Below are 27,901 nucleotides of genomic sequence, written 5' to 3'. Positions count from 1 at the left end.
CTCAGTGCCCAGTTTCCCCAGACAGTTCTCTAAGACTAATTTGCAGAGCAATTGCTGATGTGCTCACCAAGAGTTCCTATACCAATCAAGTCACAGTATTTGTAAAACAAATGTTAAGTTAAATATTAGCTGGACATAGGATACATTTCTAAGAGCCTTACCCTGTGCTGAACTGGCCTTAAACCCCATTGGTGATGAATAAATGAATCTGTTGACTTTCCCAACTTTAAAAATAGTGGTTTTCAAATAAGTTAATAGTATGAAATTCCCAATAGGCTTAGAAATTTGGACATTTTGTATCTAATTTAGAAATCTTTGTTCTTTTCTTTGCTGTTGTTTTAAGGCAGTGAAGGAAGAATCACTGATTTTCCTCTTTGATGAGGCCCAGTACATAGACACAGCCTCTTGGGAGTTTTTGGTGACATTGCTCTCCAGTGTTCCTGTTGTCATGGTGATGGCCCTATCGTCCACACCTGCCCTATGTAATTTGGCAAAGAATTTCATACAAAGCCCCCAAGCTGCCTACGTGACTCTGCCAGTACTCGAACCTCCCTCACTGCTGGAAATGGTGTGTCAGGATCTGGGGGTGGTGAGCATCCCCCGAGAGCTGCAGATGTGAGTGGCCAAGATCATAATATTATAAGGGAGTAGGTCCAGGTTTCCCTTATACAAGTAATGGGAAGGGTACTGTTAATGGTAGTGGTTTTCATGACAAATTAGTACCTGGACCACAAGGAAACCACCATGGGCTGTCTGTAGAAAAGCTTAAGTAAATATAATCAACTTTTAATAGATGTGTGGGATCATTTTGTGAGGTATCTGTAGCTAGGCCAGTTTCCCCCCTGTCCCCAGGACCCCTTCTTAGGGACTTTCTTAATAATATAAGACAAAATTAGGAAAATCAGTCTTCTTATAATATTATTTAACATTTGCCCTTTAAAATTTTAGAAAATCATATGCATTGCAGAGCTAAAAAGAAATTATTTCTTATAAATTATCTACTATTTTATATCCCCTTTGCAATTGCTTTTCTTTGTCAGTGTTAATTATATAGATGTGAATCTAACAAAGGAAGATTAGCTTCTAACTGTGAACCAGCCTTAAGTCCCCTTCACGTGGCCTTCTTTAGTCAGGTCCACACATTTCTCTCTTTGCAGCTACTTTCTCCACAGGAGCTTTGGTGTGCCCCTCTACTGTGAGGTCCTGCGCCAGAACCTCCTGTCCTGGGAAGTGCTGCTTTTTCATGTCCTACAGAAAGAGGAGGAGGAGGACAACAAATGGGAGATGCTTACCAGTAAGCTTAATTGCTTCCTACAGGCACTTGGTATGCCTAACCTGCTGGAATCTCTTTCCCAGGAGGAGACCATTCCACCACTCCTGCCTTATGGGGCAGATGCTTTTTCTTACTGATAATTAGGGTTTCTTTCATAGAATGATAGTCTGTTTCTTCTCAAACCTCTTAACAGTGCCCTCAATTTTAAAATTCATCTGATGGCAACACCTAATACTTGTTTGACCAGACGACAGTGGGTGCAGTATACATAAAATCAACAAAAATATTGGCATTACATAGTTAAAGCAAGGAACTTACATAAAAGGTGACTTAGATTTTGCAAGTTCAAAGTTTGGGTTGAATAAATTAAGGAATTCGTATTAAAACTGATGCAAAGAAATGGAGGGGTCGGCTAGGTGGCACAGTGAATAGAGCACCAGCCCTGGAGTCAGGAGAACCTGAGTTCAAATTCGGCCTCAGACACTTAACACAAAAACTAGCTGTGTGACCTAGGGCAAGTCACTTAACCCCAATTGTCCTCCCCCCCAAAAAAGCAAAAAAAAGAAATGGAGGGATATAATAAGGTGAACAGAAAGGAGGCTGTTCCGTGTGTGTGTGTATGTGTGTATTAGACACACATACATATATATGAAACAGCCTATAAATACATTTACACACATATAATACATATGGCATATATATTATATATCACATATCTGTGTGTATGTATGTATGAATGAATGAATGACAACCAAAGGTTTGGAAGCAAAAGAATAAGGAACTAGCAGGAGGAGCCATAAGAAGTCATTACATTTGGCAAAGATATAGATTTGTTATTATTAGCAAACAAGCACAGGGAAGATGAAGCTAGTTAATTTTTTAACTTAGATTCACTCTGTCTTCATCCTTTTTATCTCTTAACTCCTGTATCTTTTGATTTGAAACCCAAATTACTGAGCAGTGATATTTTCCATAGGCCATGTTCTCTTTCTCCATAGCCAATGCCACCAAATCAGTAATGTATAAGGTTTCCCCCACCAGCTCTGAAGAGGAGCTTTACATCTGTACTGTCAGGGAAAATGTGAATCTGGATACACTCTTTCTTCCACCTTTGTTAAAAGGTGAGTCCTCTGTAGACCCCAAGTATATTGATTTCATATGTCTTTGTCCATCATTAGCTTTCTGTGTGACCAAAGTGAGGTCATTTAAAATCTTTTATCTTCACTTTTCTTTTTTTACTTCCACTGAGCTCAGAGAGCAATCTCATTTCTAAGAGAAATAAGCAATGAAATTTGCTAAATGTATTCTGATTGATTTCTTTTTCTATAGAAATAGCAGTAATACAACTGGATGGGCTAAGCCCTGCACAACAAATGTTGGTTAAGTGTGCAGCCATCATTGGACATAGGTTTCCCACGGACCTTCTTCAACTTCTCCTCCCTGGATGGACCAAGAAGAAGATGCAGCAGGTGTTAAGGTCTCTTATGGAGTCACAGGTCCTTTGCTTAGTCAACAAAAGCCAAGAGACTACACCTGGGTCAGCTCTGGCTCTCTGTTCAATCCAGCTGATAACCCAAGCAAAAAAGCTGAAGGGGGAGTTAGGTGAGCAAAAGCTGATGTTTGATTCTCAGTCTTGGAAACGGTTTCAAATGAGGGCTCCTGTATTGGCTTGGGAAGGCAAAGCCTTATATTGGGCATTGCATGGAAATATTAAAGAAGGAGACATTAGTCTATAAAGGTGTTCAAAGGGAAGATAGAAAAAAAGTGGAAGAGACATGAATGCAGGCAAGAAAACATTCATAGGCCCACCCCAGTTGACATTTTTGTTTAACTAATGTCATATTTTTGAAAAACCAATTAAGCATAGTAAGTAGGGTGTGCTATAAACCAAACTAATCTTTAATCAGATTTAAGTTGTTCCTGATATGTCCCATTCCTAGAATGCCCTTGCTCTGCCCCTTTTTGCTTCTTGAATTACTAGCCAATTTTAAAAAACCAGCTCATATGTATCCTCCAGGGATGGTTCGATAATCCCTGTCAACAGCAGCCGTCCTTTAATATCTTGTAACCTTTTGTTGGTTCCTCTATGACACATTTAAGGATTATTTTATATTGTCTGTGTATATGTCATTTTCTCCTAGAATGTAAAATATTAGTGTTAATGTGGATATTTATAATGATTTAGAAAGTCAAATAATATCACCTCACATGTATATAGCCTCACACTACTTGTGAGCAAGTAGTAATATGAAGAGACTGTGGTTTGTGGAGATGAGTGACCTATCCAAGGTCACACAACTCATGCATCCTAGCCAGGTTTCTTGCCTTCAGGTCTAGCATGCTTTCTACCTCAAAACTCTACTTCCTAAGGAGTTCTTTGGAATTTATCACTTGTGTTTTCTCTTTCTACTTTTTCCTGTTCCCTCCTTTTTGCTAGGGATGGGCACCATCACTTTGAGATAAATGCAAAATTTCTAGTCTCATTGACTGTCCCTCCAGAGTAGTGATAATGCCAGTGAGAAGTTGAAAACATTTGCTATGAATAAAGGAGGAGCATGTTTTAATAGGCATAACTGAATTGGGCAGAGGACTAGAAGTGCAGCAAGAATCACCTCTGTGAACCTCATTGGTATTTTGTGTTCTTCAAAACAAGAAATTGTTGGAGAGTTATATTACAAAGTAAAAAAAAATGCTTTTGGGTTCTATGTTGCTTTGCATTGACCTTGCTACTCTTGTTCTGCAGCTTTGATTCTTGTCAGTTAAATATTCATTAATTGGACGTAACATACAGAACATAGTGAGATTTGGGTAGAGGAGCTACAAAGGTGAAAGAAGACATTTTTAAATGGCCTCATGGAGTTTACATTAAGAGGAAGAAACACATACACAGATAATAAAATACAAGGTGAAGTTTCTCGTAGACAGGTGTAAAACAAGGTGCTATGAGATGTTAGAGGAAGAAAGGTGGTTGTTGTTGACCAGGACCATTGACGGTTTCAGGGAGGATGCATTTGAGATGCTTTTTAAATATGTCCTTGGGCAGTGCATTTAACCTCAATTCCTCATCTGTAAAATGAAGTAGGTAGACTCAGTAATTGTAATGGGAATGCAAATTTGGAAGATCTTCCCTGCCCCTAGGCTAAAGTGCACCTGAAGCCTGGGGAGGGAGGCTTGTTTTTCAGTAGATACTTTTTGATTGGCCAGTGGGTCAATAAGGTCGTTACATTCTCTGAGCCAGGAGAAGGCTATATAAGCCTTGATGTCAGGCTTTGTTTTGGGGGCTCACTTTGAGAAGTGTTCTGTGATTTGATCTGTATTCTGGGAAGCCATTGTCCAGGTCCTCCCCTCCCCCCCCACTTTGAAAAACCCAGATGTTGACTGGGTATGGATGTAATGGTTGGACAGTTTGGAAATCTGTCTACTTGATCTGTTTCTGTCTTGATAATTCTGCCTGTATACTTTGAAGTTCAGGGTGCTGACCTTTTCCCCTGAACAAGGTAAACAATATATGTCTGACTGATTAAAGTAAGCTTGTTAACCCATTTTGAGTTGCTTTCCTTTAACAAAGCAGATCCAAGAACCTGTATGGGCAGCAAACCCTGAGGACGTGCTTGGGGTGCTTGCTGCTACAGTAATTTATAATGTTCTTTCTCCTTCCAGCTCTGAATCCTAAGATCCTACATAAGCTCCCATGTATTTAATGGAGAGCTTTCTATAAGGTAGAGAACAGGTGCTTTAAAGAGTATTACTTTGATACTTTTCTGTTGCAGATACAAATTCAACTACTTCTCCCAGAATGCAAGAGGAGCTGTCCTCTCTTCCATTAACAATGCTACAGTTTGGAGTACCACTACTTCGAGAAGCAGCATGGGAGCTGTGGCCCAAGGAGAAGCAAGCAACCTTGCACCTTGAATGTGCAAGATTCCTCCAGGATTGGGCCTGCCAATGTGATAGTTGCAGTGGAGGGGACTTTGTCCCGTTCCACCGTTTTGCCATTGGTCCTGTCCAACGCTCCTTTGCAACATCCTGGTTTTGCAGGGCTCACAATAGCAGCTCTGACCTCAGAGAGGGGACCAAGTTGCAGAAGCCCTCTTCCCAAGGTAATCATGGGGTGACAGAGAGGACACATACTGGTAATATCTCCCTGACACCTTGTTTTCATTATAATCAAATAATGAAGGAAGAGGAAAAATGATGGAAAGGAAGTACACGTGAGAGAAACCATTTTTTCCTTTAGAGATAATCAGCGGATATGATAGAGGAGGAACTATGGAATGAATTGTGGGATGAGTAAGAGTTAAAATGAGAGGGAACACTGCTTTCTGGCTTGATATCACGAAAAGGTTTTATCATCATTTTTTTTCTTGGCAGGCTCCATTTCTCTGTCCCTAGTCTGGTATCTTGACTTCCGCTATGGGTACTGACTACAAAGCCACCTCTCCATTTCTATTTTAGATTGGACAGTTGCACACTCAGATGATGCTAAAGAAATAATGAAGACCTTTCCAGCAAGAACATATTCAGTGAAAACTTCACAAGCCTCAAGCCAAGGTATTTTCCTTACATTTTCCCTGTTAAAGTGATAGAACAATGTAAGTGAAACTTAGTCCATCACATTGATTGAATACTCATCCCATGTAATACCAAGTATTAGAATGTGTGATATTAAGAAAGGAGACTAGTCATGTCTGCTGTGAGCTTTCAGGGGGTTGAGATAAATATTTAAAAATGCAAATGACAGTTTCCAAATACTAGGTACTCCATTGAAAACCTCAAGCAGAAGATTCCTTTCCCCTAAGTGCATTCTAGTGCTTTATAGATTATTAGCAACTTGACAGAGAAATAGGGAAAAATAGAAAAGCACATATAGTTTATTAAATTGATTTGACTTAGAAGCCACTCACTATTGAAGAAAAATCAGGAATTAAGTTAGAGTAGCTCTGAAATTGTCAATGTGAAAATGATATTAAATATGTAAAAATTCTGTTTAAGTACAGAAAAAAAAAAGGTTACCTGAATAGCTACAGAAATAAGTACTTTAGGCAGTGAAAAGACCAAAGGAAAAGGAAATACTCTTGTTTTCTGAGGAACTCCTCTAGCTCCCATGGAGCTCATGTAGGTTTTCACATAGAATCACAGATTCTCTATATTAACTCGATCTTCCTGAGGTCATCTTATCCCTACCCTTCTCTAGGAAGTATAGGCTCTCCTCAAGCCCAGACATGGAATGCTGTCCTTTGGAGATCTTTAGGGAGGGGATTCAATGTCCTGCCTCAGCTATCTTGCTAAATGATAGAAACATTCTACAATGTCAGAAGGTTTATTCTCTTATTTAACTTGAATTCTTGCTGATCTACTTCAAGTAAATTGAACTATTCTCTCCCCCTTCCTGTTGAGGCTGAGTAGGTAGGTATTTTCTTCCCAACCACATTACCTTCACATAATCAGATAATGTCTCTTCTGTTGGTATCATTTTCAGACTTCCCTGTTTTGATTTATGAAGAGGCAGTAATACCTATATCCTCAATCCCAGAGGGTGAGACTCAGTCAAGGACAAATAGACAGAAGCCATAGATATTAGTGGTCATAATGGGCTCTGTTGTTCTCTGATAATTTCCTTTGTCTTGTGTCTTGAGCACTGAGGGTCAAATAACTATTCAGATTTGGTTACAAATCTAATCTGGACAATGCTTAATTATCTGTGCTACTATAAGGCAGCCATAGATTGTATAATCTAAAACCAATACAGAAATTGAAGCTTTTCATACACCCCCATCCATATACATACACATATTAGCACAACTTTTTGTTTGTTTCTTTGTGTATTTACTTTCCTAATTTTGTATCACTTGTGGTAGTATTAGTGTTTATTTGCACTTCAGTTTATATTGGGAAAGACAGTTCAGACATACTTGAATGTCTGGGGAAACTCAAATATTGCTACAATTAATTGAGAGTGAACTATATTCTATTTTTTTTCTCCACAGAGAGTTTTCAGTTCAATAAGAAAAGTTTCAGGAATCAAGATCGTCTCAGGTAGACCAAAGTGATGGAACTTAATGAGGAAAATTTTAAATGTAGCAGGAAGGAATCAGACTGATATTCTTTCTGTCCTAAGTAAGAAGTGGTCATCAGCTCAGATAATACATAGGACAGGGTAATCCAAAAATTAATTTACCAATAGCTAACTATAAATTGAGAAATAGTACAGTATAGTGAAAAGAGCACTGCACATGGAAGCAGGAGACCAGAGTTTGAATCCCAGTTCTGACACTAACCTCATCATCTTTGGCAACTCACTTCATCATTTGCAGCCCATTTCCTGGTCTATATCATAGGAGATAATAAATACTTGCATTCTGTGCTTCACAAGGTAGTGGGAAGAGTGATTTGGAATCATAAAGTACTCTGTAAGTAAATTGGATTTGGAACGCATTTTTGATGACATATTTGTTTTCCCAGTTATGTTTGGCTCATGCTGATTTTAAAAAGTATTTGTATTTCATAAGAGATAGCTAGATGTTTCTGATTCATACATCTCATCCGATCTAAATTCCTTTGCCTAGTATTTAAAGTCCTCTATAATCTGTTCCAAATTTAACTATCCAACCTTGTATTTGACTACTACCCAAAATGTACTGAGTTCCAATCACATTGGTGGTGTTCAGTATTGTCTACATGCATAAGAAGTGCTTGTTCATATGTCTGCCTTTGCTCGTACCAATGTCTCTGTCTAGAATGCCTTCCTCCATTCCAAGACCCAAATTCTACCAATCATTCTGCACCCACCTCAATTTGTGTGTCTTCTCTGAAGCCTTACCCCGATCACAGTAGATCTCTCAGTATTCATTTGGCAACTAGTACCCTTATGACATCTAATATATTATTATATAGCTCTTCACACACACATACATACATCTTAATATTCCAAATGGATTAAGTTCCTTTAGGGCAAGACTTTTTCTTTCTTTTTAAAAAAAGTTTTCTCAATATACAGTGCCTTATACGTAGTATAGGGCCTTAAAGAATATTAGATAATTGATACTAAATAATGTGCCAGGTCCCTGTCCCTCAATATCAGTGATAGAGAAGACAGGTAATTAAAAGAATTAGATGATTGCCAAATTATATAAGTGCATTTTAGTAAAGGTAGAGGGAGTCCTGGTATTTTGGAAGATGCATTGGGTTAATAGAGAAATACCTTATGAAAAAGTTGGGCTTGAAACCTGGTCCTACTGCACCCCTAGAAAGAGGAAGTCAAGGTAGTGAACAAGTCATGGTGATGAGAAAATCAAGGTTGTTCATTGGAAAGATCACTGGAGTTGGGGTCAGGAGACTTTGTTCTAGTTTTGACTTTATCACTAACTTGCTATATGATCTCAGGTAAGTCACTCCATCTCTGTTCATCTAAGTTTCCTCACCTGTCAAATTAGAGAAGACTAGGCTAGATGATTTTTGAAGTCATTTCATCTCTAGCATTTCAGAATTCTATGATTCAAAATTTTTTTATATAAACAATGTTTATATGTGTTTCCAGTGCCAAGAATGGTTCTCTATATGCAGCAGGCATTAAATAGTAGTTTATTGAATTTATGAAAGTTGTCCTCAGCTATTTATCTTCACTCCAAATAGAACAGAACAGGAGTTTCTGGATCACGTGAACAGAATGAAAGCCCAGGCCAGCAATAAGAAGGAAGTGCTGAATATGGAGCCCTGTCAGTGTGGGGCCATCCTGGAATTAGTTCTTTCACCTTTGACACAACATTGTATAATAATTGAAGATAATGCCAGTGCTTTCTACTATTTGCTAGAGGCTGCAGCTGCTTCTTTGTATGTGTCAGACAATTACATGGTGAGAAAATTCTGCTTCCTTCCTCCTACTATGTCTCTCATTTTATGTCCCTTGGCTTTGGGGAATGTGAATGAAATTTCTTTTTTTTTTAAACTTTCAAGTGGGAGATGAAGAAAAAAAGGTGGGAGAGAGAGAGAGACAGACAGAGGTGGAAAAGGAACAAACAAAATTAGAGAGGCTGATGAATAATTAGTAGGAATGAGTGCAACATATTAAGTAAAGCTTAGTTAGCTCCTCTTCTAGGACTTGATAGAATAAATATGTGGAGCATAGGCCAAAGACTCTACTGTTTTAACTCTAAACTTAACCTAGTTTTAATTTTAATTCTAATCTTAACATTTACCATATTTTACTTTAACTTAAGCATGAACTTGACCATCCCAATTTTATTCTCTTATCCCAATCTCATCTTCCTTGCTTGAAGGCATTTTTTTACTTGAAGAAAGCAACCAGCCTTCTGGGACAGTCCTCAGCATTCTCATTCTTAAAGAAACCTAAACTGAAGATTAGTCAATTTGAGGAAGCTACTTTTTGCAGTCTTCGGGCAGAGGTGAGAGTAGAGAGAGTTCTCTAAGGCTTCGATTGCCCTCTGAGAAGTTCTCATTTCTATGAAGTCTACCTCTATTAGGAACTATCTCTAGGTGTATCAACCTCTGAAGCATCTTTACTTTAATTCTCATATGCTGTCAGCTTGTAATTATACAGGACTATATATACACAGCAGTGTTTTAGTTCTGATTAGACTTTTCACAGCCATTCAGTTCATTTCTTGGTTACCTTCTTCCGTCTGTCAATTGGGGAACACAAATTGATTTTTAGGTTAGCTTAGCCTTATAAAATCTAATGAGGACAAGTAAATCTTATATATACAGTATATTTGAAAACTAAAGGGCAGTTGTTTTTGAGTTGTCCACTCTTGTTGGGTTATATGTTGTCCTGTTCCCTTCAGTTACTATGAAGAGGCCTTTAGAGCATAATATATTTATTTTCAGACAGTTACTATGTAGTCCCCTCCTAATTATTCTGTAGTCAAGTTAACTTCGCAGCTTTCGTAGATTTAGGTGACCTTATGGAGCGTCTATTTTTGAGACAACCTAAAATAATCTTCCCCACTTTTCATTTGTTTCATCCACCAACATTGCCCCCTCAGTGCTCTCCTACCCCCACCATCTCCTTCATGTATGTCCTCTTTGTCACTATCTCCAGAACTTGATGACTCCAAACCTCTTCCAGGTACCCAAGAAGGCCCATAAACTATCTTTCATCCAGCCACCATCTAAATGACCACTTACTTGTCTTCGCCCTGGATAGTATATTCTAGTCTAGACCCCAGTCTATACTCTACTGCTAAAAGCATAGGAGAAGAGAATGTAGAGTGCCTTGTAGCATTTCTCTTTCTCATACTTGCTCAGCCCCCCTTGCTTATAGATATGCTTAGAGATTGGTTATGAATGTGACTCTTGTCCCAGATCTCACCTCCAGCTTTCCATTGGCCCTAATGATATCCCCAGTTAAAAAAAAATCATTGTGATTCACTGAATGCAGACTTCATATGCTTTATTCTTTCCTTGCCCTTATTATGTTTTCTGTTTTCCAGGTGTGTTTCAACATGGGACAGATCACTTTGGCCAAGAAACTGGCTAGGCAAGCTCTCCAGCTGCTGAAAAGGAACTTTCCTCGAACTTGGCTTGGGGTGATCTTCCAGTCCTTACTTGAAAAGTACCGGCATTCTTCCTCCCAGAGACAGGCCCCTCCAAAGTGCAGCACCAAGTGAGATACTGGGGCCCAATATCCCTAATTCCCTCTGGAGCCACAAGGCATATTCAACTAATCCAGTTCAGGGCTTTGAGCGTTTCTAGGATTGGATGTGCCAGCATTGAACCTGCTCACCTAAGTGATTATGCTCCTTCTTCTTCCAACTAGTTCACTGCTGTAATAAAATAAAAGTTCATTTTCCCTCAGTAGAGTATGGAGTTACACCATCTTCAGATATGTTCACTGAGTTTTGGGGGCAAAGAATATTATTAAATTTTAATTCCATAATTAATGAACATCTAGACCCAAGTGTGAATGAAAAATACTTTAACCAAAATAGTAGCAATTCAAAGGTTGTGCCTTTTAAAAAAACCTTTTCTTTGAATACTCTGCTTGTCAGGAGGATTAATTTCAAATTGAGTGGAGGGTTGGGAGCAGTGGGAAGCTTGGGCCACTTCCAGGTTTGTTGATTCTGGAGAGCGCCCCTTGCTGAGTAGGCTTACATTTCTTCTGGTGGAGGGTGTGCCAACCACCCCCACCCCCCAACAGTGAGAAAAAGTTGGCAGTCCTGCAGCAGCGAGTGCGCTGCCTCTCCTTGCTTTGGCAGCTCTACAGCTTAGAAACCACAGCCAGCAGCCGCAGGTTTTCCTGGCTTGCTGCCCTTATGCAGATGAACTCAGCTGAAGAGTTTGTGAACCAAACTCAGGTGGGTTCCTCCTTCACCCCTCACCTAGGCTTATTGAACTGAGAAGCTAGAGAGGGAGGTGCCTAGTGAGACCATTTCCTGAAGACTCCTGGTGTTTTCTCATCTCCCTGATTTCCTCAGCTTAGCTTAGTATTGGTAATCATGTGTGGGGCTTCTGCTTAAACCCAGAGAACAACAAAAAAAGTGATACTCTAAATTTGACCTTTCTTTTCTTTTATGAGTATATGGCACCTGGTAATAGTCAGGGCTAGTCTCTTCTAGGGTCAGCTGGGCAAGCCCAGAAACTTAATTGGTTTCAAGGAGTCAGACAATGCTGTGGAAAAATAATCTGTATATAGATCCTTCTACTGGGCTGTGCTAAAGGGAGTGGAAATTCAGAGTAACCTCTTCATCTCTTTAGAATTATAGGACATAACAGAAGAAAAAAAATTAGAAAATAACACAAATAGCAGTAATCAAGGTCAGACTATTAATGGAGCACTAATTAATGTTTAATTAGTTTAGTTTTTGTTGCAATGCAGTGTGCTGAAGCTTATTATGAAGGGTAAAAGGGTAGTGAGGCTGGTGGGTTTAAAGAGCAGAGTCACATTAGAGAAGGTAAGGTTTGACAAATCTTGAAGCAAAACATCAGGGATCAATAAAGGAAGAGTAATTCAGGAAAATGGTCTTTTTAAAGACATAGAAGTGAGAAGGGGCAAGTTGTGAAAGTTAGAAGGCAAAATTGATTGGCTGGAGTGATAACTTGAAGCAATAGACAATAAACAATAGACAAATGCAGTTGGTGTGATGAAGGGCAGGGTGGTGGAGATGTGTCCAATTCCAGGCAAGCCAAAGGGGATTGCTTTTGCTTTTTCCTTATAACATTTCTGTGAGGTACCATTTCACAAATGAAGAAACTGAAACCACTTGACTGTAATCACCCAGCTAGTAAAGGTGAGGAAGAATTCAAACTCAGGCATTCCAACTCCAAATTTCAGTGTTGTAGAATAATTCACATTTATATGATGTTGCTTTGCTCACAATACTCCTGTGAGATAAGCAGAACAAGTATTGGTATTACTTTGTTACATATGAGGAAACTGGGACTCAACACAGATAAAATGACTTGCTTGTGGTTACACAATTTTTGGAAATGCACTTTCAACAAAGTCTCCTTGCTCTAAATCTAATGTTATTTCTGCCACATCACAATAGCTTCTACAAGCAAAAAGACTGGTGTTTTGAGGGTGAGAGCACTCTATTCCTTCTTTTGTCATTCCTCAGATTATCTCAGCCTATGTGGACTTCTCCCAGTTCTCCCAAAGCATGGGCTACAAGGAGGAGTGGCTTCACTATGAACTGATTGCCATCCAGAGGAGTACCCAGTGCACTGTGTCCAGAGAGGGTCTGCTGCTCACAGCTCAGCTCATGCAGGCTCTGGCCTATAGCAAGCTTTGCCTTGGCCATCTTGACCTGTCCATCCACCTGGGTATTGCTGCTTGGGATAGTTTTGAAGGGGTCTTAGAAGATCAAAGGTCAGACAGAATTAGACTCCATTCTATGTTTTCTAATCCTCTGCAGGTTATCAAGCTCATGCAATGTGCGAACAACTTAGAAAACCAGCCCTGGAGTATCTGGTTCTCTCAGTTCTCTTCAGATCTGCATTCCTGAAAAACAAGTATTAAGACTGTTTCACGTTATTATATCCTCCCTAAGAAGTAATTCCTTCCCTATAAAAGGTAGATGTGAGGAGATGCAGGTTTCCCAGCCACTCTAAGAAGCTTCATAGTATGTAGAGTGAGTGATCAGGGACCCAGTCAGGGCTGCCCCACATCACTCAGCACAACTTGTTTGTGAGTAAGTTACATGGGTTCTTTTATGTGTTGTATTTTGTTTTTTTTTCTTAGAGGAAATAGGAAATTGCAAAACCTCTGAAAATATAATTTGGCATTAGGTTTTTACTAAAATACTTTTTTGTGGGGTGTGGAATGGGAACCATAGTACCTGATGCTGGAGTCACATATCCCTGGAGTAGAGGAGTAGAATGTTTGATTTCTGAGAAATATTTAGATGTCTTTCTGGTTTGATATCTGCCCCTGTCCTCCCCTATTCCCATGCCCCAAGTGGTTCCAGTGTCTTATGTCTTCAACAGGTATGGCTTGTGTGTCCATGTGCTAGAAAGTCAGTGGAGGCTCATTTCTCAGAGTGACAGTGTCCTGGGCTTAGCCTGCTTCTATTCTTCCTGCTTAGACTTATTGCTCTATGGTGAAGGTGAGTGTCATCCTGGGGTCTGTGGTAAGCATGGGAGGCATCAGGCTTCTGGATGGGCTCTGGATATAAAACATGAGGAAGGTCTCAGATCTTCTTCTCAAAGTTAATACATCTTTCTGGACTCTAAGACCTAGAAGTGTAAGAATCTTTTTTTTTAAACACATTGTTCTTCAGTAATATTTACCATTTCCCTAAATGTTCATGATTATCTTTTCCACTGCCTTCCACATCATCCACTTAAGATGGCTTAAATTCCTTATCTCTCCACAGGGTTGCTGTATCGGCCCTTTGGTGAGTGCCTACGATTCATCCAACAGTATGAGCACAGCTGTATCCTGTCTTCTCAGAGCAATGTCATGTTGGGTGTCCATTCTTCTCTGGCTATGTGGTAGTATGGGGCAACAGAACTGCAATCAGAGCTGGGCTGGGAGATGGAAGGGGCTCCTAAAGAGACTCAGTCATCCCATGTGTCTACGCAGGACTACCCCTAGCCCAGGTGGGGAACCTGTCACCTAGAGGCCATATGTGGCCTTCTAGGTCCTTGGGTGTGGCCTTTTGATAGAGTCCAAATTTTATAGAACAAAACCTTTTATTAAGGGGGTTTTTTCTATGAAGTTTGGATTTAGTCAAAGGGCTGCACTTGAGGACCTAGCGAGCCACATGAGGCCTTGGAGGTTGCAGGTTCCCCACCTCTGCCCTAGCCCATTGAGGAGAGGTTCTTCTCCTATGTGTTGTATTCGTGAAGGACTATCCTTTGGGGGTTTCTAAAATTAAATAAGAAAACGAATTAATTTTATAAATATTCACCAAAAGGGTTCTCACATATTTAATATGCCATTAGCATGGAAGTGGGACAGAAGAAACAGTAGTGGTATAGTAAGTGATGTTAGTAATTAAAATTTAGGGTTGGGAATGTAAAAGGAGAAATTAATGTCCTGCTCACCCTTCCACACCCCCTATTTTAAACTGTCTGTATGTGAAAAGTTTTTGCCAGTGTCTTCAACTTCAACAGTTTTCATTGTGCCAGGAAAATATGACTAAGCATTGCTTGGTGGCTGGAAGATGTCTTAGAAGAGTCAGGACAAGTTCAGTGTTTTATTTGAGAGCTGTGGAGGAAGGCATAGGAAAAGCTAACAGTAGCATTCTCTCCCTAGGTTTGCCCGACACCATCAGTGGGACCAATTTGAGCATAGCTTCTCCAAAGCCCGCCGGCTAGTGGACAAGACAAATGCTTCCCTATTTGGTACTCATGGTTTTGTCCGCTTCTTAGAGTGCCAGGTGATGGCATTACAAAAAGTCACAGAAGATGCATCCAAGCACATCCCCAAGACTCGTATTCGAGCCCTCAAGGTGCCCACTTCCTACTGTTCATATTGCATTCTTCCCACCAAATCACGTTCATCCTTTTCTGCTGACTCGTTCTGTATTCATCCTTCTCTTGCTCTTCTGCTTCTCTAGTAGATGTTCTTGTTCCTGAACGTTTGTTCCTGAGTAGTTCCTGTTCTTGTTCTTATTCTTTTTTCTCTCCAAAGCACCAAACACGTCATACTTCTCTCCGCCAAGGGAGCCTCTGACCAAGTCCACACTTGACCAAGCTTCCCATGTCCCTGACCCTCAAGCTCCAGCCCCATTCTAACTTCTCTATGTCCAAAATCTAACTTGGTGAACTGCTCTACCACCTCTAGCACCCTACCCTGAGCATATTAAGTAAATGTTGGGAGCAGGAGAGGGGATGCCTGGTCTTGAAATGATGACCCAATTCTTTTTCTTGTAGTACTTCAAGGAATTCTTCTCTCGCTGCTCTACCAGCCCTGTGTATCACTCATGGGTTCACAAACTTAAGGCGTCAGTCAATCTGTCAGAGCATGAAGGGAGAGAAACAGTGCCCCTGGCCACTGTCTTCAGACTAGACAGCAGCCATCTGCCCACTACTCAGATGAAAGAAGCCTGGCTGGACACAAGCACCTCCAGCCAAGGGAATTTAAGCCTCTCTGGTGAGCACCCATTTCTGGAGTCCCTTTCTGGTGAAACTGTTAAACAGTGTTCGTTTTCCACTTGAAAAATAGACAAAGATTGTAGCTATGAGCTAAGGACAGGCACAAGTTCAAAAATAGTTCTTTCCTGCAAAAAGTTTATCCAGTATGCCTGAACACAGTTCAAGAAGACAGAGGTCTCTTCAACTTTTGACAGCAAAATATCCATATATAACTCAAGCATTATTCTTAAGAATTAGGAAATTCTTGGGATCAGCAAAATTTTTGTCATGGTTTGTCCTTTGTCACAGGGAAAATGGAGACTGGCTATTCACTGAGTAACAAGGGGCACTGAAGTACTAGGGGATGGCTTAAGTACTACAGGATGGCTTTTTAGTCTCTAGGAAGATAAATTGAGAGGTGTGGACTCAAGAGAGAAAAGAAGAGTCAGAATAATCTCTATTATCTTCACGTTTTTGTGTCCTCTTTATTATAGCATCTTACACACCACTTTTATCTCCCAGGGCTCTGAGTTTTACATTTACCAAATGACCTTAATATTCTTTGTGTGCCTACTTTCAGAATTTGGCAATATGGATGGTGCCAAGGAAAAGAAGAATAATCCAAGAACTCCAGAATATATGTTAAGCAAGGATGGGCAGGAAGTGCAAGAATATGTGTTTAAATATACACCTTTATAAAATAATAGTATCCATATTGTTATAGATGACACAAGAAAGTGAGCTGGGTTCTGTTTTTTAAACACTGCTCTGTGGTTCTCCTTGTAGTGTATATATTAGATTTCCCAGTCATGTCTCTTGTTTGTAAATGTCAATAAAAGCCTGTTTCCAAAATAAAGCTTTCATTTTTATTAGCTTCTAATAGATATCAGTATAACTGGACAAGAAGCTAGAACTTTGCTTAGCTGATTTTGAGCCAGGCTAACAACACTCTTTAAGGCCTCAGATTGGCATCAAATCATAGAAACTTACAGGTGGGAGATACTTCTGAGTTCATCAAGTCTAACTCCTAACCAAATAATACTGTCTATAACCCACAAAATAGGTGGCTCAGAGGATAGTGCTGGTCTTGAAGTTGGGAGGACCTGAATTCAAATCCAGCCTCAGACACTTACTAGCTGTGTGACCATAAGCAAGTTACTTAACTCCGACTCAGTTTCCTCATGTGTAAAATGAGCTGGAGAAGAAAATGAAAAAACTGCTCCACTATCTTTGTCAAGAAAACCCAAAATGAGGTCATGAAGAGTGGAACTTGAATGAAATAACAATAATAACCACATAATAAGTGGTCATCCAACCTTCCTGAAGAATTCTAATGATAAAGATTACCTCCCAAAACATCCTATTTCTAGCTTTGGACAACACATTGTAACATAGTTCGTTGAACAGAAATATGCTTGCCTCTAAATTCCACCATTTGGTACCTGTTCTCCCCTTTGGAATAAGTCTAATTCAAGTCTTCAAATTGAACCCATTTCTATAATCCAGTAGCATAGTTTGTCACCTCACCATCCTATTTGCTATCATGTGGAAGTGCTCCACTTTGACAATATAATTTTTAAAATGTAGTAGAACTGAATATAGTACTATTTGTGTGATCTGATTAGGGTGGAATCCTGTATTCAGTTTCCATAGTCTTGACATAGTATTTTAATGCAGCCTACAATCAAAGGAGTTCTTTTAGTAGCTATATTGTACTAACAATTCTTACTAAATTTATTTATATTTACTGAAATTACCCAAACCATTTTCTTTTTGTTTTAAATTTAAAAAAATTAACACATAAATATTTTATTCTACAAATATCTAAAATAAGAGATTATATGTAGAATGGTGAACTTAAGTTTTTTAAAGTATATATTAAATTTGACATTATAGCAACAAAAGTTATTGTCAGCTTTCCCTTCTAAACTTCTTCCTGCTTCTATATATTTTAAATGCCTCATTGATGCCCATTCCTTTTTTCTTTTTTTATTGTTATCACTGCCTGCTGTTCCCCCTTTTCCTACATAGAAGCTGTGCCTTTTAATTAGTAAGTATAGTCAAGAAAAACAAAAACATGTAGTTTGTGTCTCTAAATGTATTTCTCTTTCTTCAGCTCCAGTCTACCACCTCTCTGTCAGTAGGTGAAAAGTATACTTAATCATCATTCTTCTGAAGAAATGGTTGGTAAATTGAACACTGATCAGCATTTTGAAGTTTTTCAAAGTTGTTTTCCTTGATGTGATTGTGGTCATATAAGTTGTTCTGGTTCTGTTCAATATCAGGGCATTTTCCCAGATTTCTTTGAATCTGTCATGGTCTTCATTTCATATGTCATTGCATTCTTGTACCAAAATTTGTTCAGCCATTCCCTAATTGGTAGGTACTCACTTTGTTTCCAGTTCTTTGCTACAACAGTGTTACTATAAATGGTTTACACATATAGGTCTTTTTTCCTGTGTCTTTCACCTCTTTGGGGTACATGCTTAATAAGTTAGTGAGCAGGCATTTATTAGGTGCTTAATATGTGCCAGGCACTGTACTAATAAGCACTGGAAATATGAAGAAAGGCAAAATATAGCCCCTGCTAAGAGCTCATAGTCTCATGGGGGAGACAACATGTGAACTATATACAAACAAAATATACAGGGGGTTCTAAAAGTCTTAGTGTAGTTTTAAGCTTTCGTGACTTTACTACTACAGCTTTAATAGCTTCTAACATCCCAAAGACTGTCTTCAGTGAATCGCATTGAGTAGGAGGAAGTACCAGAAGAATGGATTCTCCTGCATGTAGTCCAAGGTCAGGTTGGAACTAGAAATCAAATCATTTGAGTCTAAATCATGAAGGGAAAATAGTTCTTCAAAAAGAAAGCTTAAAAGGTGACACAGATTCGTATGGTTCTTGTTTTGGTGAGTATGAATTAAGTCTTAAACTTTAAAACTAAAAATTGCTCTAAGACCTTTGGGACACCTTTATAAGGGTCAAATTAGAGAAAATCTCTAAGGGAAAGCACTAAGATTAAGGAGGTCTGGGAAAAGCTTGTAAAAGTGGGATTGCAGCTGAGACTTGAAGGAAGCTAGGGGTGAAGGTGATGAGGAAGAAAATACCAGACATGGGAAATAGCCAGTAAAAATGCCCAGAGTTAGGAAATGGAGTGTCTTATGCAAGAAGCAAAGAGGCCATTGTCACTGGATCACAGACTACAAGGGGGTTGTCAACAGGCAGTCACAGTGTCACAGTAATTATGTGAAAACCAGGTTTATAAAAAGAGAAATGAACATGCATGTAGAACTCAATGGATTCACAGTCCTTACAGAAGTTTATATTTTTATATAACAACAGGACAAAGGTAGGAGAAGATACCAGGAAGGGCTGTGAAATGGGAGGGGGAATGGTACAGTAAAGGTGGGGAAAGAGACATGACCACTCCCCATGGGGAGAAGCAAGGTAATGGCAAAAGCTGCATTCTTTTCCCTTAGGAAAAGATTATGAAAATGGGATGATCTGCTTATCTGCAAAGAAACCGAGCTACACAGTCATTATCCCAGCCTGGCTGTTATGTTGTGTTTGTCCTTCGTTTTTGAAGAGGACCATGACATCAGGGAAATAATGAATGACTTGCAGTTGACTTGGATTTGAGTGAGGGAGAGCTGTGCAAGATCACCAGCCTCACTTTCTTCTCCAGAGCCATTTGGATCCAGTGACCAATATTCATCAGAATGACTGGAGATGACTAAGGATGCAATGGGAGACCCTGAGCCTTTTAGGCTAAGGCCTGTTCAGGGGCTCACTTAGAGTGAGGGAATGCCCATTCAGTGAATAGTCCTCTTTAAGAAGTGAGTAAAGGGATGGCCCCTTTAATTAGAAAAAAAAATCAAGCTGGGAGGAGAAGACCTTCAGGATTGCCATTCCAAAGAGAAACAGTTACCATTGACATTCACTTTAAGCCAGGAGGGCCCAAAATACAGCCATTAAATGGAAATTGGGCAGGGACCTATTGTGGTCCAGTCTATGAACTTCAGAGTGAACTGGTTTTAAGGTTTTGTGATAAAAGAGAGAAAGAACAGAATCTAGCCAGTAAATCCCAAGTTAAGTGGGCAGTTTCTGGCCATCAAATTTTACCTTCCTTTGGAGAGGACGAACTGAGTTACTCTATTCAGGCAGCTCAGTCTACTTACAGGTTGTGTTTGTCCTTTGTTTTCAAAGAGGACCATGTACAAACTGACCTGCCTGTCTTGCCTCCTAAGGACTTGCAGGGAATTCAGCTTGTAGTGCAACAACAAATTATGTTGTCAAGGGGGAGCTTCATCCTTGACACATTGAGGGCCTCCTATATGCTCTGAGTCCAGTGTTTCTGGAAAATAAGGCAACTCAAAAAAAAACATGTTCAGGGGACCCCTTAACAGTCCTTAATAGGGTGAATACTGTATGAAAAGACTGGAAAGGTAGGAAGGGACTGGATTATAAAGGGCTTTAAAGGTCAAACAGGATTTTATATTTGCTCTTGGAGGTGATAGGGAGTGATGGGGATTGGAAAAGCAGTTATGTAGACATGGACTTATACTCTAAAAGGATCACTTTGATAGCTGAGTAAAGAATGAACTAGAGTGGGGAGAGATTTGTGGCAGAGAGAATATTATCAAGTATAAGTTAAGAGGATGTATGCCAGGGTGATGAGGGTATTGATGGTGCTACGAGTGAGGTGAAAAAGATAGGACTGATTGGATATGGGAAGTTAGAGGAGTCCAGGATGACACATATGACTGGGGGGGGGGGGAATGGTAGTACCCTTAGCAGTAATGGTAAAGTTTAGAAGAGGGGAGGGTTTGAGGGAAAAGATATATTCCGTAGTTATTTTGAATGTAATTTCATTTTGCATCTCTTCTGCCTTTGCTTTGAGAATAATATGCAAAAAAGCTAATTATTTTAACAGGTTTATTTTAAACCTTGATGCCTTATTAATTTTTTTTTTTACCAATTTATCAATTTCATCTCTAGGGTTCTCCAAGTAAACTAGCATTATGTCTAAAAAGCAATAATTTTGTATCTTCTTTGACTCTGCTTATTACCTTAAATTCTTTTACTTATTGCAATAGCTATCATTTCTAGAACTATATAAAATAATAATGGTGACAATGTATATCCTTCCTTTTATCCCTGATCTTATAAGAAAGGTCTCTAGTATTTCTCCATTCTAGAGAGTGCTCATCTTTTGGCTTTAGATAGATACTATTTTGCCGCATTAAAGAAAGATCCATTTTTTACTATTTAGTGTTCCTATTCTTTTTTCAATGTTTATTTTTTAAACATAAATGAGTATTGTATTTTGTCAAAAAGATTTTTTCTTAATATATTGCCATATTTATATAATTTTAATTATTTTTTGTTGCTAATATAGATCTTTATGTTTATAGCTTTCTTAAAATTGAACTGATACTTAATTCTTGGTATAAATCTATCCTCATAGTGTATAATATTAAAAAATAAATTATGCTACCATAGCTTTTCCACATGAACTGTTTTCAAACCTTCCATCCCTTCCTGTTCTGTAACAGGATACACATGTACACATACAACACACATGCACATATAGTACATGTATATAAGTGAATATATACATATAAGTGTTTAATTGACCCAAGTATTCATATATAAAAATAACAAAAGAAAAAATAAAGAAGTAATCACATGTGAAAACTTTTTAAAACAGATTTTTAATGTATATATTAACTTTGCCAAGTTAGTAACAAAACTGTTATTTCTTCTGCCTTTGCCTTGTCAGTAAAATGCAGAAAAACTGATTATTTTGACAGGTTTATTTTAAACCTTGATGCTTTATTGAAGTTAATATATCAATTTTTTTAGTTGCTCATCTCCAAGATTCTCCAATAAACCATCAGTATGTCTGAAAAATAATAATTTTACATCTTCTTTGACTATACTTTGATTAACTTAGAGGATGATAAGAATTTTTCTGGGACTTTGCTTACTCCTTCCTGTGAAAGGTATGGACAATGCTGTTGATTCATTTGGGATTCATTATGCATCAGTTGCTGTTGAACTAGTTGGCTCAAATTATTGCCTGAAGGACTGTTGTGGGAGAAACAACCTCCTTTTGCTAGTGTGTAGAAGAGATTTAGCATTTTGGTGACTGCCATTTTTACTTTTCCATTTTCAGAGAACAGAACCAACAACCAACAGATCTAAGAGTAGACCTGGGCCTAGGGATGGACATGGTAGGCCATTACAAGTGGCTGCTTTGGGGCAAAGGCACAGGTTGCTCCCAAGTGGCTTGAGAGTTCCTAGACCTCAAGTTCTTGAACTCTGGTGCCTGGATTCAGCTTTGGAGAATCAAGAACAAAGATGTAAATGTTCTCAGCAAATGGCAGCAATGGAGTTGGAACCATATGATCTAAGTAGCAGGTATTCCTGAACCCCAGCCTTCTGTAAAGAGGAAGGGGGAGTTCCCTGACAAAACAGCCTTAGAAACCAGTCTTCTAGAAGAAAAGACATTTTCCTAGGCAGTGTCAGCATTGAGGTTTCCTTCTAGAGAAAAAAAAGATGAATTCCTGAGTATCAATGTTCCTTTGGAGAAATAAAAGGACCCTGGAATTCAGCCTTCTAAAGAAGGAAAGGATTCCTGGGTAATACTAGACTCATGGAGAGAGAATAGGAGGATGCATCGATCTCCCTTTCCCCTTTGAAATTACATCAAGAAGAAACTAATATGGGGAAACAAAATCTGGACTTTGCCCTTTGCTATTACTGTGGCATTCTGACATTACAGATCCAGAGACATTATCTCTCTAGTAATCCCAGATGCATTTTCCTTTTAGAGGGAATCTAAGCCGTAGTATCACAAAAGGTTGGGTGCCTACCTGAATTTCTAGGTTAAAAGATATTCTCATTGGAATGCTAAAGATTGCTTAGCTAACAGCCCTGATTTTTTTCCCTTTTGGAGGAACTTGAAAATCACAAGGTGGTAATGAGTCTAGAGTACTGTAAAGGCCTGAGGAAAGATTAGGGAAGGGAATTTGTCTATAGTTTGAGATTTCCCAAAGGGAACTCTAAATGAGGGTAAAATAAAGAGTGATTTGGAGGACTACCCCCAAGATTTGGCCCAGAACTTGGTACTACTACCTGGACCGCGTTAAATTTTGAGATCTTTGCCATTTTGATGGATGTAAGTTGTTATTGCAGAGTTGGCTTAATTTGCATTTCTCTGATTATTGGAAAGGTTGACCACTCTGTGGTTATTGATAATTTGTATTTCTTCCTTTGAGAACTGCCTTTTCATATTCTTTGATCATGTATTTATTAGAGAATGGCTCTGTTCCCTAAATTGATCAACAATCAAAAAGAATAGGCAGTTTTCAGGAGAAGAAATCCAAACTATTGATGTTGTTTAGATGTTTTGAGTCACGTCTGAATCTTTATGACACCATTTGAGGTTTTCTTGGCAAAGATAATAGAGTGGTTTGCCATTTCCTTCTGCAAGTCATTTTACAGATTTACAAACTTAGAAGTCCAGAGTCACACAGCTAGTGATGTCTAAGGCCAATTTCATCTTAGGAAGATGAGTCTTCTAGACTCCAGGCCCTGCACTCTGTCCATGGCGCCACCTACCTGCCCAGCTGTTAATAGACATATGAAAAAAATATTCAAAATTGCTAATAGAAAAATGCTAATTAAAACAACTCTATGGTGCCACCTCACACCCATAAGAATGACAAAAGTGGCATAAAAGGAAAATTACAAATGCTGGGGGGGGCAGTGGGAAAACAGGTATGTTAATGTATTCTTGGATCTATGAACTGGTTCAGCCATTCTGGAAAGCAGTTTGGAACTATGCTCTAAAAGTTATTAAACTGCTTACCCTTTGACCTAGCAGCACCACTACCAGGTATATACCCAGAAAAGATCAAAGAAAATGGAAAATGACCCATATGTACACAGATGTCTGTGGTAGCTCTTTTTGTGGAAAGTGAGGGAGTAACCCATCAGTTGGAGAAAAACTAAAGAAATTTTTGTATATTAATATGAAGGAATATAGTTGTGAAATAATGGAGGTTTCAGAGAAACCTATGAAGATGCATATGAACAGAGACAAAGCAAAGTGAGCAGAACCAGAACAGTCCATATAATAGTAATAATATTATAAAGATAACTTTGAAACACTTAAGAACTATGATCAGTACAATGATAATATAAACACAGTTGCTGTCCACTTTCAGAGAGAGAAAGCTGATAGACTTAGTGCAAACTGAAGCCTCCTTTCCTTCCCTTTCACCTTCCTCTTTCTTTTCTCTTCCCCTTTACCACCCCTCCCCTTCCCTTTTTCCTTTTCCTTTTCATTTCCTTGACATGACTTGTGAGGGAATTAATTTTGCTCGACTTTACAATGTGGGGGTGGGGGGAGAGGATGGAGAGAATTTGGAACTGAAAACAAAATTGAACTTAAAAAAGAATAGTTCTCATAAATTTGTTTATATTAAAAAATGCCCAAAACTCAAATCACTGTCTTTCTACCTGTAACTTTGATGATGGGGAATTCCCACCCAGAGGAAACCCTTTCTAATAACATAGACCACCCTGGCCCTGCTGCCAGTTACCTTTTACCTCCTCACTCAGAATTTCCTTACCATTCCTTCCCTTACACCCTTAAAGGGAGTTGGGGAAGCATCTACACCCTCTGCATATGGGTCTAGCTCCCATTGCTGCTATTCCCTCAGTTGTAGGGAATAGTCCCCTACAATTCATTGAATCCCAGATCCATTTAGACACTAACATTACTTTTTGCAAAAAATGTTTACTTCAGAAGGTATAATACCAGATATATAGACATTATCCTAACACTTGGGAAGCATGATTCTCCTCCCACCCTCCCTCCCACCCCAATACTAATTCAGTTTCTTGTGAAGGGAAGAGAATTAGGTTCATAGTTTAGCTCAGTTCCATGACAGCTAGTTTAGTTACCCTTTTTAGAAAAGGAAAGCAATTGAGGCTAACATAACTTTTTAAAATGAACTTACCCTGGCACTTAGTGAGCACCTCATTTCCAAGAGCTTACAAACTATGGATTCTTTACTGTTAATAACTCATTCTAAATTTTACCAGGAATAAAGATTTAGTCCCAGTAGCATACTATTAGCCAGCAGGGGCAAGTAAAGTTTGGGTATGATGAATTGGATCTACCTCTTCTGCTTTCTCCATTCAGTTGTATACCTCAAAACTTTTTGTCACGCTGTACTCATCATACCTCCAGGATTCATGATAGCACTCAATACTCAGAGCTTGATGCTACCGTGCACTCTTTGCTGACATTTGCCTTTGCCTCTCAAACCCAGGAAGTCAGCTGACCTATCAGGTCAATTAATCTGTGGCCTTCTGAGAATTCTGTCCTTTTTTTTGGGAAAAGCTCATGAGTTACTTTAATAAAGCTAATGAGGGGCAATATTTTGGGTAAGGAGACATTTCATCCCCCTCACCACTGTCTAGTAGATTTCTATAAAAAGTTACCAAAAACAGTTGCCATGATGACAGTCACCAAATCAGGGTTCCAGAGGGACATAGAAATTTAATAAATATTTGTTGAATGAACAAATAGATGTCCTAACAATATGAAGATTTGCTTGGTCTACTTCGACATTTTCCATTTTATGCTAATGCAAGGGGATGATCCAGAATAGTAAATAATTTAGAAGTCATTTCTGTTTGTTTTTCATGTGTGCCAAGTGATTTTAGGATAGTTATAGATTTGCACTCAATTCTATTTTACTCAGTCTTAGATCAATAATTTCTTTGAGCACACATCAAAGAAAGGGGTTTGTGTGTGTTGGGGAGAGGAAGACAAGGAAGCATATAAAGAGACCAGATTGGAAATTTCAGTAGGAGTTCCATGTCTAAACATGTACCAACAAAAAAGCCACTTTGATCTCTACTTTCTAAAGCCTATTTAGTTTACTGGTACACAAGGAAATCTATAGGGAACTCATCTTGGGTAAACTCCTAAAACAGGATGGGAGATCAAATGAGACGTTTCTTCTCCCCAGCCTTCCCCACCTCCCATCCCACTGTTTCACTCCAAGTATCCCATGGCAAACTCAAGATTGGTTTCAGTCAGTTTACAGTCTTATCTTTGATGACCCAAGGCTGTTGGGGTAATAGGCAGATGTCTGTATCTACTCTCAAGGAAGAAATGTAGCCTATGCTCTGTCAAAGCCCTTCCTGACTGGTGACTTCAGAGGTTCTATCAGAGGGAACTAGAGCATCCTGCCTCTGCCTGTTTGTAAAAACACTAGTACTGAGCGAAGAGAGTAACCCCTGGTGCTTTCCATGTACTGAACAAGGCTCTCCTCTTTATGGAGTGGTGGAGACTTCTCTTTCCAAGTGCCTTGCCCTAGTAGAATATGAATTCTTTGAGGGCAAGAATTTTTTTTTTAATCTTTGTATCCCCAGCACTTAGCACAGTGCTTTGCACATAGTAGGTCCTTAATAAATTCTTGTTGGTTTGGACTGAATTGGATTGGGATTCCTGGGCCTATGGGTGGATTGTATCCCTAAGTGCGTTCTCAACATTTAAGTCTCCTGCCCCTTAACACCATAGGTATTTTAAAGTTAGCCATTTTCAGAAGAAACTCTGGGATGCATCTTAGAGGCCTCCTATCTCAGGATTAGTTCCTACTTGCACACAACTGTGACCAGTATGACAATACCTCCTGCTTCCTACTCACCCACCTGCTTCAGCCCCATTTGGTATTAGATAGTGACATCTCCTAAGAAAGGGTTACCTAGCCTAGGATAAAATTATTTAGTTGGTGAATCTTGTCTTTGGTACCCCGCCCTTTTCAGCTTTCTCTGCACACTCCTAGCACTCTTGCATCTTCCCCCAGCACCCATTCCATATGTCCACTAAAGTGCATTACTCTTCAGCTGTCACCAAATCTTATCTTCTCCATGCCCCAAACCCTTCCACAAGGAGTTAGATGACAGCATAGTATCACTGAGTCTGAGGACCATTTTCATTTTGATAAGGAACTCTAACAAAATGAAAGCTACTCAGACCCTAGATCTCTAGTAGTAGAATTTTGGGCACCATGGCAGTGCCTGAAGACTTGTATGTGATTATCTATGCAGATACACATATGTATAAAATTTATACATAGGTACACATGCATATATGTGTATATATATATATTTATACATATACACATGTATACGGTGTATGTGTGTATATATGCAACTATGTGACACAATAGATAGAATGCTGGGCTTGAATCTTCCTGAGTTCAAATCTGGTCTCAGACACTAGCTATGTGACCCTGGGCAAGTCACTGAACCCTGTTTGCTTCAGTTCCTTGCATGTAAAATGAACTGGAAAACTGGCAAACCACTCCAGTATCTTTGCAGGAAAATAAAGATGAGGTCACAGAGTCAGGCATGACAGAAAACAACTGAACAAAATATATATATATATACAGATATATCCATAGGGACGAAACCTTCACTGGCAGCCTGCTACTCTTAAGGTGGCCCTAACCAAGAGGAACTCCTTGAAGTAATCACCATGTTCATCCACTGAGTCATCTCCTCTCTGCCACTGCAGGCGCACATGTATGTGCATACACATACACACACACACAACAGAGAAAACAGAGCAGGGAATTGTCACTTTGTTCAATTGAAAGAGCGTTTGATCCAACTCTCCCTACCAGCTTCATGTACCATATCCAGGCTCACTCTTGAGGCCAGTTAGGGTTTGTTAAATTTACAGCTGAGTGGTGAGATTGTAGAGGCAGCAGAATGGTACAGGGCAGGTTAATGGAAGGAACTGTGGTCTTGGGGTGAGGAGAGTTGAGTTTGATCCCCAGCACAGACACTAGGTAAGTCATGCTTCTCAAGGTAGTCACTTGACTGGGAACCAAACTCAGGTCTCTTGACCCAGCTTCAGTTTCCTCATCTAATAATAGTAAGTTTTTGTGCTGCCTACTTCAAAGGGATGTTGTGAGGAAAGAATTTTTGGAATCAAAGCACTATAGAAATGCAAGTTATCACCACCACCATCGTCATCATTGCTATAGGTCAGCAGT

At 39.2% G+C, this 27,901-nt stretch overlaps 1 protein-coding gene across 1 annotated transcript in view; it reads left to right on the top strand.

Annotated features, from left to right (window-relative positions):
- LOC138177244 (adenylate cyclase type 10-like) overlaps positions 1-16,667 on the top strand; it is a 47,036-nt gene extending 30,369 nt beyond the window's left edge. The window contains 17 exon segments of the mRNA XM_069108339.1: positions 344-615; positions 1,158-1,294; positions 2,272-2,394; positions 2,603-2,875; positions 5,044-5,373; positions 7,261-7,309; positions 8,906-9,125; positions 9,550-9,675; positions 10,723-10,895; positions 11,400-11,586; positions 12,850-13,054; positions 13,147-13,243; positions 13,718-13,836; positions 14,107-14,224; positions 14,991-15,186; positions 15,611-15,830; positions 16,392-16,667. Of these exon segments, the coding sequence (XP_068964440.1) occupies positions 344-615; positions 1,158-1,294; positions 2,272-2,394; positions 2,603-2,875; positions 5,044-5,373; positions 7,261-7,309; positions 8,906-9,125; positions 9,550-9,675; positions 10,723-10,895; positions 11,400-11,586; positions 12,850-13,054; positions 13,147-13,243; positions 13,718-13,836; positions 14,107-14,224; positions 14,991-15,186; positions 15,611-15,830; positions 16,392-16,510 (2,964 nt within the window). The 3' untranslated portion in view covers positions 16,511-16,667.
- Positions 16,668-27,901: the final 11,234 nt, after the last annotated feature.

The sequence above is a fragment of the Petaurus breviceps genome, unplaced genomic scaffold (genome assembly GCF_028583685.1).
Source record: "Petaurus breviceps papuanus isolate PSGF00001 unplaced genomic scaffold, PetGlider_PUasm1.0 90352, whole genome shotgun sequence".
NCBI lineage: Eukaryota > Metazoa > Chordata > Mammalia > Diprotodontia > Petauridae > Petaurus > Petaurus breviceps.
The sequence above is the reverse complement of the archived record's forward strand: the minus strand, read 5'-3'. Positions and strand labels throughout refer to the sequence as shown.